Source organism: Oryzias latipes, chromosome 16 (assembly GCF_002234675.1).
Source record: "Oryzias latipes chromosome 16, ASM223467v1".
NCBI classification, from domain to species: domain Eukaryota; kingdom Metazoa; phylum Chordata; class Actinopteri; order Beloniformes; family Adrianichthyidae; genus Oryzias; species Oryzias latipes.
In genome coordinates, this window is record NC_019874.2 from 7,747,054 (window position 1) to 7,759,773 (window position 12,720).

Consider the following 12,720-nt stretch of genomic DNA (forward strand, 5'->3'; position numbering starts at 1 on the left):
GTTGACAAACCGTGCGCTGGTGTCGATGGCGCCAGTGACCGAAGAAGAACCAAGAGAAGCGGCTACAGCAGTCAGTCACTGAAGCCGACCACAAACAGAGCTGGTCCGGTTCGTGTAAAACTCTTTCCAGTTGGATATTCAGGATTTCCTCTTCCCGGCGTTGTTCTTGTGTTCTCCTACAGCTCCGCGGCTGGATTGTGGATGAAGACCCGGGAAATGGCCGAAAACTCCGGTGGGTGTTCCGGCTGATGATGCTACTAACTAGCTGCTGCTCAGTTAGCGGCTGCTTCTGCATGATGATGATCCGTCAGTGTAGCTGAAACCCCCCCAAAAGACATTAGAGGTAGCCCGACAGCCCCGTGGCAGATCCAGGACTCCCAGGTAACCGTCCCGAAGTTGGGGTGCAGATAATACTGAGCAGACTGTGGTTAGATCAAAGTTCTTGAGGTGATCCAAGCAGGTCCTGCTGCTCATCATGGAACTATGACAGGACAGACCATAACTCAGACACAACACCACGTATGAAGGAACCCCAGCTTGGCCATGAACAGACGCGTCCCACAATAAACTGAGAGAAGGTCATTACGTCGTCATACACGTGACATTCTTTTGCTAAACTTAAGGCTACAATATCTGCCTTAAATGAGAGGGATTTTCAGAAATGGTCTTAGGAAGTTACCATGTGGGGTCTGAAGCCTCCAGAGTGAGAGGGAAGGACTGCAGAGACATGGCGCCCTTTGGGTTCTGGTTGAGCCACGCATTCCGTCCTCAGGTGGAACTCAGAGGGTTTGATGTCTCCTCTGTTGCAATTTCAGCCGAACGCAACGAGGAGAAGCATGACGGCTCGGGTGTGACGGGCATGAGCGACCAGGAGAAGGAGCTGGCCTCGAGTGCGTACGAGTGCTTCTTGGTAAGTCCGTCTCTCTTCGGATCGTCAGCAGAACAGGTTTTGGTGCATGTGGTGGAGGCTGGAGCTGGGTAATGCCACACGACGTGAAGCCTCTGTGTCTCACAGGCTGGACGGTACGAAGAGTCCATGAAGCACCTGGAAGCCCTGCTGGAGTTCAACAAAGAGGACTACAAGATCGCCATGAACAAGGCCGTCACAGAGTTCTACAGGAGCAGTCAGACCACCACGGGCACTTTGAGGCAGACGCTGATGGCCATGAAGAACCGGGTAACAGCAGCTCACCGACACCTGCACTCTAATACGTTATGAGACGTTTGATTGGCCGACTGTGTCCGCCAGCTCCACTCATCGCTGACGGAAGACGCCGATGGCCTGGACGACGTGGAGAACAGCCTGCTGTACTACAATCAAGCGGTCATCTGTTACCACTTGAAGCAGTTCTCTGAGGCCATTTCCATTGGAGAGAAGCTCTACCAGTTCTTGGAGCCGTTTGGTGAGTAGTCAGCAGGGCAGACTCCCCGCCTGCCGCTGTCTGTGGCACAGGTGCATGCTCTGCTCTGCGTCTGGACGTTCACATGGGGGTCACTGAGGTCACATTGTGAGAACACTGGGGTCCTGTTGTGTCCCAGAGAGGTCTGTTTCAGAAATGGAGAGTCCCTGCAGCCTCATTGATTATGGACCTGGAGTGTTTGACGACGCTGAAGTTGGCTTCCGATTCACAGCTTCCAATTCTCCAGGGGACTAAAGGAACATTCCACGGCATTTTTCACATGAAGGCCACGTAGAACCGGTTCCTCTTCAAACCCCACAGGGCCTGGACTGCTCAAACCTGGATTCCATTATGATTTAAATAGTAAATACATTAAACACAGATGTGGAGAAGTCTTCATGAATGTCCAATGAGGTTTAGTGCATGGACACACCATCTTTGGTCATGTGACCCTAAGGTCTGTGCTGAGCTCAGTTGACGAGTTTTCAGCTCCCTGGTAGTTGCTCTTCAACCAGATTCTACAAACTTCTAGCTTTTCCAATAATGGGAAATGTCAGATGTTGGGGGGGGCACACCCAAAGTCACCTGTCAGTCACCAGATCACGCCTCCTTTTTGATCCCAAATACCCTCAAATGGAAGCATCGTCTCCATTGTAGTGTCTGTAAATGTAATGAGAGGTCAAACCTGGATTTATGCTGGTGCTGCCTTTTCTGATGTAAACATCCCAGCTTTCTTTGTGATCTGACCAATCAGCTGATACTTTTCTTTTCAAACCAGCTTCAATGATGAAGTTAAAAGTCTTGGTTTGAGCCACATCTTCAGGCTGTCCATCTTCAGACGGCATGTTGTGCAGCAGGATCTGTTCTCAGCGCCTGTGGGTTCAGCTTTTTTCTGCAACGTTCTGTCTGAAAGCTCCTGTGATGGATCAAGTTCCCACAGTCACCGTCCTGATCCTCAGGGACGCGTCCCGCACAGTCTGACCCAACAGGAAGCCTGCTGGTGCAGACTGGACTGGGGGGGATTGCTCCATGCATGGCGTGCCTTACATCAGGTCTGCTCTCGGCTGTGTGTGTAAAGACTTTTTCATTTGTCCCAGAAGAGAAGTTTGCTCAGGCCGTCTGCTTCCTCCTGGTGGACTTGTACCTGCTGACCTTCCAGCCAGAGAAGGCGCTGCACCTGCTCGCCGTGCTGGATAAGCTGTCTGCTCAGGGCGGCAGCAGGAACGGGAAAGGAGAGGTAAGCGGCGCCGGCAGTGTGATGAAGAGACGCCTCATTTACAGGAGGAGGCTTTGTTCTACTTAGATTTGTTTAACCTTTTTCTGTCCCTTAGGTAAATGTTAAACCTTAAATCCTAATGATTTACAAGAACAAAGATGTTGAAAAGCAGAGTTATGGTATCTTTCGGAGTATAAATAGCTTTTTAGTTTGGGCAGGGGTGTGACTTATACTCAGGAGCAAATGATATATGTGATTTAAAAAAACTGTTTTTTAAACTGAGTCTGAAGAGACGGAAGCACCATTCAGACGCAGCTCCTGCAGCAGACGGTGAAGCTCACCGTCCTGGGAGAATCTGTGAACGATGTCATGGAGCGGCTGTGACTACAGAGCTCTTCAAAAGTCTACCAAAAGTTAGACTTGCAGTCCAGAGCCACTTGTAGTCTGTGAAGTACTGGAGTTAGTTTCTCTGCAGTTTTCTTTTCCTCACTCCAGCCGGTTTCAGGCTGCAGTGACGGCTCGTGCGGCTGCTCTCTGGGCCTCTTCATGACAGGCTGCAGTTTTTTTACTCTTTTAAAGCTGCCTCTCTTGCTGCTCGCTGTTTTAGGAAATGCATGGCAGCAGCTGACGCGTCACTGTCGACCTGCCTCCTTCCTGTGGGTTAGAAACGGAATGAAGGGACCGACCACGAGAGTCCTGTTCCTCTGTCCACTGTGTATATGATGGAAGCATTACTGTTATGTGTGTGTGCTTGTAGAGCGCCACTTCACATAAGGACGCTGGCAGCCAGAGGGCGGAGTTTGCAGCCATGATTGAAGCAGCAAAATACAAACTCCACCAGGTCAGAGCTCTCTGGGTCCTCTCCCTTCACTCTGCTGCCTTGCTCCAGAACCCTCACTCTCTGTCTCCTCCCTCTAGTACAAGGTCAGAGCCTACATCCAGATGAAGTCTTCCAAGGCCTGTAAGAGAGAAATCAAATCGGTGATGAACACAGCCGGAAATGTGAGTTTCCAGTGGGCTCCATGCACACAGCCTTCCTCTGTCCAGAGAACCCTGAGTCTCCTGTTTAGCTCCATTCTGTACAGTCAAAATCATGAGATTCCAGGTCTTTGTATTCAGTTTAGCTTTGTTTATATCTGCCTCCCATCTTTTTCATGACTGGATTTCTACTTAGAAACCTTTTTTTTGATAGAAATCGTGCTGCTGGATGCTTCACCAGTGACCCTGGAGAGGACATGTCCTTGCTTATTTCAGTTTTGGTGCTCACAGGCTGAACTGTGGTCATGTCGTTACTGTGGTGCTTTTTTTCCTCCTGCAGTCTGCACCCTCCCTTTTCCTGAAGAGCAACTTTGAGTACCTGAGAGGAAACTACCGCAAAGCTGTGAAGCTGCTGAACAGCTGCAACATCGCCGAGCATCCAGGACCCATGAAGACAGGTCAGGTCCTCTGCTGGAACATCTGAATAAGTATCACCTGCATGTTTGTGAAGGATTTACGACTCAAGCTTTGTAAACGGATCAATAAAGTTAGTGGTCATTCAATCAGAAAGCATCTGTCATGAATGACTTTGCTTCTGCTGCCTCCTCTGACCGTGTTCCCCGTCGTCCAGGTGAATGTGTTCGCTGTATGTTCTGGAATAACCTGGGCTGCATTCACTTTGCCATGGGGAAGCACAACCTGGGCATTTTTTACTTCAAGAAGGCTCTGCAGGAGAACGATCACACGTGCGCTCAGCTGGGAGACGGCAGCAGCAGCCAGGGTAAGCACAGCGTCCCGGCCCTCGTCTGACTCTAGAGGGCGGGTCCTCGTGTGCAGAGCAGACCATCCAGGTCCAAGTGTTGGTCTTTTTCACTTGCTCACGTTCTCCCCAGCATCTTTCAGAGTCATCGTGAAGTGCCACATCAATAACCACCGTTTTCTTTCTGGCTTTAAGCAAAGAGCTTCACAGGAATGCCCATGTGCGCCCTGCTGGCCAACAAGCGCTACGAGCTGCTGTACAACTGTGGCATCCAGCTGCTGCACATCGGCCGGCCGCTGGCAGCCTTCGAGTGTCTGATGGAGGCCGTGCAGGTGTACCACTCCAACCCCCGGCTGTGGCTGCGCCTCGCTGAGTGCTGCATCTCTGCCAACAAAGGGGTATGTCCGTCTCAGCTTTCCTCTGTCATGTTGTATAAACAAACGCATGGAGATCTGGGGCCTCATTTAAAAACGTTGCGTACGCACAAAAGAAAGCGTACGCCACTCTCTACGCAATAATTGATATTTATAAAAAGCAAACTTGACGGGAAAATGTGCGGTCCTTCACGCAAGCTCTGACCCAGGCGTACGCACAAATACGGGTGAAAGGAGAAACGGCGACGCCGTCGGCAGATGGAAGAAACACGTGAAAGTGAAAATGACAATACTGCCTCTCAGAAATAACATGAAGACTTCACAAAGCAAGTCTTACAATTAACAGCTACACGAACACCCGTTGGACCGATCAGCAGTGAAACAAATAAAAAAAATCAAACGAAAATTACAACAGAAATTCAAATGAACACTTATTTGCAAAAAGAAAAGTGAAATATGTTCTACAATATTGGCATGTTGTGCAATTCATCCTCATAAATAATATAGTTAACAGAACGAAATAATGTACAAAACTGATATTCCCGTCAATGTGTCCGTCTGGCGGAGCAGATATAGGTGCAATTAGACAGACAGACGTATTAATTGTCCACTGGGGAAAGTTGTTTTCATATTAAAACATTTCTTCATAAGCTACAGAATTATGGTATTCATGCATATGCCTTTAGTTTGTTTTATTTTTGATAAAACCATGTATGGCGTATGTCTCAACCATTCAGAAAGCAACAATAAATTACATTTGCGCTGAACAATTTCCCATTTCCACGTCGATTATTACCGACATCTGTAGCTTGTCAGATGTAATTAAATGGATGGAAATAAAATGCCCCATCAAGAAGATACAGATGTGGCAAATGGAAGAATTCGGAGTGAACGCATCTTTAGACAGCAAGAAGACTTGCTGGCAAACGAGGACGAGTGGCTTATGAGCCGGTTCCGACTTCCTCGAGCCGTCCTGTTGGACCTCTGCGGGCTTTTGGGGGTGTGTCACCCGGTGCATCTGGTGCGTCGGTGTGTCACCCGGTGCATCTGGCGCGTCGTGTCCCCCTCCGCCTCAGTCACCACTCCACTTAAAAGGGATTCCCCAATAATAGCCGCCAGTCTCTCATCAAGAGGGGTCAGCTACGGTGTCCCCCACCCGTGGCAGACACACGTTTTTTTGCCTCGTTTGATGTCCGACCATTTCTTTCATTTCTTTTTTATTTCGGCCACGGTCCGAGGTTGTGAGGCTACAGCATTTTCGGCGTCTGCCGCCGTCTGCCACTCACGTGCCTTTTTGGCATTAGTAATGCCCACACTGTGCCCTCCAAACAACATTTTCCTCCTCTTTTCCACCTCGCCAACGATAACTTCTACTTCACATTGAGTGAAGTTGCGTTTTTTTGATTTCTCGGTGTGTGCCATGGTTTTGCAATCAATGAATATTCATTTGTGGGCGTTTCACGGACTATTTATGGGCAACTATGGGCGTGTCATGAAGCCGCAAAAGCTGCGCTGCATTTAGAATTGGTTGTGATTTATAAAGGGAAAGATGCGTAGGATGTGCGTGCGCACGGCTTTATAAATCCGAATATTTCTGTGCGTACGCACGTCCTATGTTTCATCCGTACGCCACTTCTGACGCAAATCCTACGCAAAGTTTTATAAATGAGGCCCCTTGCCCACTGAACCAAGACTCTTCAAGCTTAAAGTCCCACTCCAATCCTCTTCCGATCTGTCTTCAAAGTGTTCCCAGTGGACTTTTATTTATGATAATGTCGTTTTTGCCAAAAATTAAGAAAGCTGTTTCGTTTCCTAGAGCATCGTTTCTGCAGAGCAGCAGGAGTTCACTAGAAATTCACCGCTGAGTTGTGGGCGGGACTGTTGGTGCAGAGTAAGCCTGCCCTCATTCCCCATCATCTGTTTTCACTCTCTCCTGCTAGCTTCCAGATTCTCACAACCCCAAGCTAGCATTAGCGGTGCAACAACAATGTGGTCCAGCTTTCAGCACATCCCCTCAGGGGTCGCCACAGTGACCCCAGCTTCCCCTGATCTGCATATTTTGGGTTTGCAGAGCGTTTTACGCCCTAACGCGACTCTGTAGTTTATCCGGGCTGGGGACCGGCACAGGGACAACCAGACCTGGGCAGTTGTGGCTACATATGTAGGCAGTAGCGTGGAGGGACGTGCCCAAGGGCCCATACCATATGAAGCTCATCGCACCCCCATGCTAACATTAGCAGTGCAACAAAACAACATCATAGCTAACCAGCCGTAAAGTTCTGATCCAGATTCCAGCTCAGACGGGGAAAACAAAGACGTTCATGGATCCATTTGTCTGCAGGTGGATGCATCAGAAGGGAGCAGAGCAGGGAGACTTTGTCCCGCTGATTGTAGTTTTTACATAACTACAATTTTTTTCAAACAGCATTTTTTTCGTCTGCTCCTGATTCATCACAATTTGAACAAAGAAATGCTCAGAAATGCTGTTCTAAGAACATTTTCGCTGAAGTGGGTCTGTAAGACACAGTGGTTCCTGCTCATGGATACATGGATGTCGGCTAACCGTTACACCTCAACCATTCGATCAAACCTTCATCTTCCCTGCTCTGGGCAGAAAAGGGTTTGGTTTCTACTGAGGCCTCTGCTGACGGTCTTGGTGGGAGCGCTGTGGGTGATGGTGAAGCGCTCGGCTGAATCCCTGTCTTTGTATTGGCAGGGCTCTGAGCAGGAAAGCAAAGGCTTACCGTGTAAGAAAGGAATAGTGCAGTCTGTGATCGGGCAGGGATACCACCGCAAGATAGTGCTGGCGTCGCAGTCCGCACAGAACACCGCTTACAGGTCAGAGTCACTCCAACGCCAATCGCACATCTGTCCTTTTTCAGGTTTGACTAACTTGTGTGTGTTTGTGTGATCGCACAGTGAGGGTCAGTCAGCGGCCATCCCAGTGGCCAGTATGGAGTTTGCTGCCATCTGTCTGAGGAACGCTCTGCTGCTGCTTCCTGAACAGCACCAACAGGACGCCATGACGGAGAGCAGCTCCAGGAGCTCCAGCCAATCCGGAGGAGCCGAGAGCAGCTGTGAAAACAGCGACACCTGCAGGTGAGCAGGGAGCTTTACAGTTAGAGATGTGGTTTTTTTCAGGCTTATTACCATGAAGGCCGAAGTAAAAGTGAACATAGTGACATCAAAATTTCAATACCAACACCACTGATTACCTTTGTTTATGCAAAAAACAAGAACGTAAAAAGCAAATAACAGAGCAGCGGAGGCGCGTGCGCTGGTTTTAATCTCAGTGCGCTGCTGGTAGTGTAACATGTGGAGGACTGAGATGTTTATGACATTTTCAGGAGAGTTTTTCTGTGTTGTCCTGATTCCAACACATCCCCACACCATCCAGAGCTTCTCCCTACGAGAAAACCTCTTTCTTCACCATGTTTAAGGACTCTAACAGTTCTGGGTTCTGATTGGCTTTGCCTCTTAGCAGGGCGTGGTTTGCATAACCAATCAGCAGCTCTGTGTGCGGGACACTACTGGAGACAGAGCGGCGTGGTTGTATCTAAACCAAAATTACCAGTTCAAAATCAGCCTGTTGGGTTTAAACAAGCTGGTTCCAAAATCCAAAAGACAATATTTGAACCAATAATCCGGCTGGACGATAATCGTTTGACTTCTATTTCCGATGCTTCACTTCCAAAGCTTCTAAAGACTCCTGTGCATGCAGACAAACGCAAACATAATTGATGCAAATCTTCAATGCTGATCATGTGACAGAAGTTTTCTCCTTCTTTCTTTATGATCATTTAAATGTGACATATGTAAAAACCTCACGAAAGTCTTAACTGTGTGCGTTTGGTAGCATTAAGGGTCAGGAGACGGACAAGTTCATGTCTGCTACTCCATCATCTCCTCTCAGGAAGCAGGAGGTAGAGAACCTCAGGTAGGGACCCCAGTCTCATCTCCAGCATCGCCGTGGCATCCTGCTGTGTGTGTGCGCGACGCTAATGTGTGTGTGTGTGTGTGTCTGCCGTGCAGGTGCTCCATTCTAGCCTGCAGTGCCTACGTGGCGCTGGCTCTTGGAGACAACCTGATGGCTCTAAACCACGCTGAGAAGCTGCTGAACCAGAACAAGCTGTCTGGATCCCTCAAGTAAGTTCTGCCTCCGTTTTTGGAATCTGCTGGTTTTCTGTGATCACCACCGGTTGGTCCAGCCACTCCACATTTTTACCATCTCTTTCCCTTCTGTGTGTTTTGAATATGTCTCCGTTGCATTTTGAAGATTACAGCAGTTTATCTAAGTTGCAACAAATCAAACTGATGATACAGCGGTGAACCCAAAATGAGTGTTTCTAGATGCAGAGCTCACAGGTTCTGTGTAAAGCAGCAAAGTGCTGCTAACCTTTCTGCTGTTTTCTGGGACTTCTGGTGACTTCCAGACAGGTGAGAGTCCTTCAGACTGTGACGGTCTTGTTTGCAGGAGAAGCAGCTCTCAGCGGCTTATCGCAGCGGTAGCTCCCACCTGCAGGTGATGCTTTCTGAGGCACACCTGAACCCCACAGGCCTCGTGATCCGGAACTCCACCAGCTTGTGAAAATCAGGACGCAGATTTTGACTTAAGGTCGTCTGTGGAGCGGCGTGAGTCTTGAGCTGGAGTGCAAATGAGAAACATTCACTGACTGACGAACAGTACAAATAATTCTGTAGTTGTTCAACAGTGGGAGGTAAAAAGAGTTTCCTCTTGTTTAGTGTTATTCTACTGCAGGGGTGGGAAAACTACTCCCTGCGGATTCTTCTATCACACGGTTTTGCTTGTTCTTTTAGAGCGATTATGCTGCTTTTCCCCCCCCAAACAGCGCCTCCTGTTCTGTGTCCTGATTGGCTGGAGTCCTTGTCAATCAGTCCTCTATCCAATGTCTCCTGTACAGAAACTCAGAGCTCTTCAGATCCACAGAAATCTTTGATCGCGATCAGATCTTTGTGTTCATTCTAAGATCCTGGAATTGTTTACTATAAAGGTTTGAACTTTGAGAATTTAAACAAGAGAGAAAAGTGAGAAAATATTCATCTCTGTTTGAGAAAAGTGTAGAAAGTGTGTAGTGAGGAGTTTCACTGCCATGAAAATCTATAATCCTTCTCCGCGGATTTCATTGTTATTTTTAGAACGTAACTCCTGCAATAAACGAAGGAACAGTGAACTGGTGAAAAGGTAACGCAGAAATATGCTTCACTGCAGCAGAAGACATAGAAATCTGACTTTTTTTCATTGGTTGAATGCTATAACATCTTTGCGTTTTACATGAGGTACATCAAGTCGTTGGTGCAATTGGCTCTAAACTGAGAATAAAAGTCACAGTTTTGAAATAAATATAAATTTTTAGTCCAAATGTTTTCCTCCAGATTCCATGTTATTTCTCTCTTTTATAAGGTAGATTACCAAAACTGGCTCCTGGTCTGGTTCTTCTATTGAACCCTTTGTGGCCCACGAGTCTCAAAGTTATCCCACTCCTGATCTACAGCATCTCAAGCATTTTATTTTAAACCTCATTTCAGTAAGAGGAGGAAACTCATAGGATGAAAAAGATTGTTCTGTGCATGCAGTCAGAATCTGAATGGTAGAAATCTGCATCAACAGACCAGCAGGCCAAGAAAAGGACAGACGCCTCCACGAACATTGATGAGTAACGAACGCAAGAAGCACTTATGAATTATGTACATCACGCATGAATCACAAAAGACCACAATTTCATAAACCGAAACTTGCACAAAATATACAAAGTGGCTGTGTGACACGGCCTTAAGAGAGGACCAACCTTCTGGGAAAAGGCCTTCCAGGTACAGAGGGGCAGGGAAAAAACAGCAGTCCGTCGCGTCACGGCTTCTCCTCTCTGCAGGTTTCTGGGTCACATCTATGCCGCTGAAGCCCTCATCTCACTGGACCGAATCTCAGACGCCATCAGCCACCTTAACCCAGAGAATGTGAGCGACGTGTCGGTGGGTGTTGTGAGCAGCGATCCGGATCAGGGTCAGTGGGCTTGCTCTTTACAATAGAAGCTGCACTTCTGCTTCCTGCGTTCTTATTCTGTCTGGTCAGCAGGTCCAGAGAGGGGAGAAGAGCCAGTGGAGCCTTGTGAGTGTTTGCACCTTCAACCCACTGTAAGTTGGAACACTTGTCATTTTCATCACTGTGACGTCCTGCAAACGCAGCAGGGAAGAAGACGCCTCTATGTTACCCCGGCAGCGTGGCGGCGGCTCGCTCCATCATGCTCTTCAACCTGGGCAGCGCCTACTGCTTAAGGAGCGAGTACGACAAGGCCCGCAATTGTCTGAACCAGGTCAGTGCCTTGGTCCACACACACCTGAAAGCACCGCCATCGCCAAAGCTGCTCGCTAAGACTATGAAGAACTCTAAGAGATACGCTGCTGTTTCTGCAAGATTGCAGTTTGAAAGGGAAAATGTATTACATATTACACTAGGGGGCGCTGCTTGGCAATTTCCTATGAATTTTGGCACCAAAACACCACCATGAATTAAAGGAGCAAAAGGCGGAGCCTCAGAGATCGAGTCCTCTTACTTCCGGGTTGGAAATCAGCTGCGAAAATAAAAAGAAAATCATACTTTGGTGTGCCAGAGGTGATAAATGATCATACATGGATATTGTTTACTATAACAGGCTTAAGACTAGCATGGTATAGGCCCTTTAACAATAATGAGTACTTGTGATGTTTTAGAGATCATTTATGGTGAGTTACTGCTATTGTTTGTGTGGGGTGTTTTGGGTACTTTATTGGCGGTCCCCGTCTGCCTCTGCAGCTTCACAAACTGTGACTCGTTTTCTGCATCGCCACAGACAAAAACAAACCGTTCAAACTGGTCAATAAACCTACATCCAACTGTACTTTATCCACTAACACTCTGTAATGTTAGTGGATAAAGCAAGTAGGAAGAACAAAACAGACTGGTGAGATCATGACAAGCACACAAAAAACGGACCGTGACACATTCACAGGCATGCCGGCCGGCGACTTTTGAGGCTCCTGCCAGAGTATTTTGCCAACTGCATGTTTTTCGTCTGCTCCTGACTTAGAAATCCAACTTCAGTCTGTTGTGTAACGGCTGGTTTGGTCATCCTCAGGCTGTGTCCATCACAAACGGGAAGGAGATCCCCCCTGAAGCCATCCTGCTGGGCGTGTACCTGGAGCTTCAGAACGGTCAGTTGTGGGCCACACTCCTACATCCTGGAGGTTCTTTGTCTAACCGCTGATCTACTGGATGGAGGAGGTGATCTGTGGAGATCCACAACCTCACAGCTGCCGTGCTTCCCCTCCTCTCAAAAGACGTTGATGCTGTCTGTTCTGTGTCTAGTCATCCTAATGTTCAGCCTGCTTTTCCTCAATCCCCACGCTTGTGTGTTTTTAGGAAACACCCAGCTGGCCCTGCAGATCATCAAACGGAACCAGCTTCTGCCCATGGCCGTCCACAGGACCTCTCCAGAATCCCACAGGAAAGCTACGTCATCCCTGCAGTCCTTCCAGCCCCTCCAGCTGCCATCATCCTTCACACAGGTTCAGCGGAAATGAGCTTTTGGGAGCCCCCCCCCCACAGACCCAAGCAGCTGCTTCTATAACTCTACCCTCTGTGACTCTCGGAGAGCAGCACTTTTATTTCTGTTGACTTATAAATGTTTTTTTCTGAACAGTGTCAATAAATTTAACTGTCTTAAATCAAAGCCAGTTTCTGCATCATCGTCTCTCTGATTCTGCTGGTTGAACACATTTACCATGACCATCTGAACGGGACCCCCCCCCCCACACACACACACACACACAACTCTCACCCCCCTAGATTCAAAATAAAAACTGATGTGCAGCAACGGCCTGTAACTGGCGTTCAGTATCTTCTACTTCAATTTTATTTAAATAGCCCAATATTTACAACAATAGTCATCTCAGTGGGCTTCATACCGGTAACTTTGTAATAAACATGAATCAGAGCAT

At 47.9% G+C, this 12,720-nt stretch overlaps 1 protein-coding gene across 3 annotated transcripts; it reads left to right on the forward strand.

The window, feature by feature from the left end:
* Positions 1–4: 4 nt before the first annotated feature.
* cnot10 (CCR4-NOT transcription complex subunit 10) lies at positions 5–12,456 on the forward strand. Of its 3 annotated transcripts, none has more exons than XM_023964252.1 (19): positions 5–232; positions 816–910; positions 1,016–1,177; positions 1,250–1,403; positions 2,498–2,637; positions 3,374–3,457; positions 3,535–3,618; positions 3,935–4,052; positions 4,226–4,375; positions 4,550–4,752; positions 7,445–7,566; positions 7,648–7,827; positions 8,585–8,665; positions 8,761–8,874; positions 10,617–10,747; positions 10,820–10,852; positions 10,933–11,057; positions 11,859–11,934; positions 12,143–12,456. In XM_023964252.1, the coding sequence occupies exons 1-19, from the start codon at positions 202–204 to the stop codon at positions 12,301–12,303; spliced, it is 2,244 nt and encodes a 747-aa protein (XP_023820020.1). In that variant the 5' UTR covers positions 5–201; the 3' UTR covers positions 12,304–12,456. The 3 variants fall into 3 exon arrangements, with proteins under 3 accessions (XP_023820020.1, XP_004077691.1, XP_011483229.1); XM_004077643.4 differs by having other exon boundaries at positions 6–232; positions 10,930–11,057; XM_011484927.3 differs by having other exon boundaries at positions 6–232; positions 2,501–2,637; positions 10,930–11,057.
* The last annotated feature ends 264 nt before the right edge of the window (positions 12,457–12,720 follow it).

Bases quoted from the DNA above. Each gene is read 5' to 3' on its own strand.
- cnot10 (XM_004077643.4), top strand. From the start codon at position 202: ATGAAGACCCGGGAAATGGCCGAAAACTCCG. The intron at 4,753-7,444 runs GTATGTCCGTCT...TTGTATTGGCAG, and splicing joins GCATCTCTGCCAACAAAGGG to GGCTCTGAGCAGGAAAGCAA. The intron at 7,828-8,584 runs GTGAGCAGGGAG...TGCGTTTGGTAG, and splicing joins GAAAACAGCGACACCTGCAG to CATTAAGGGTCAGGAGACGG.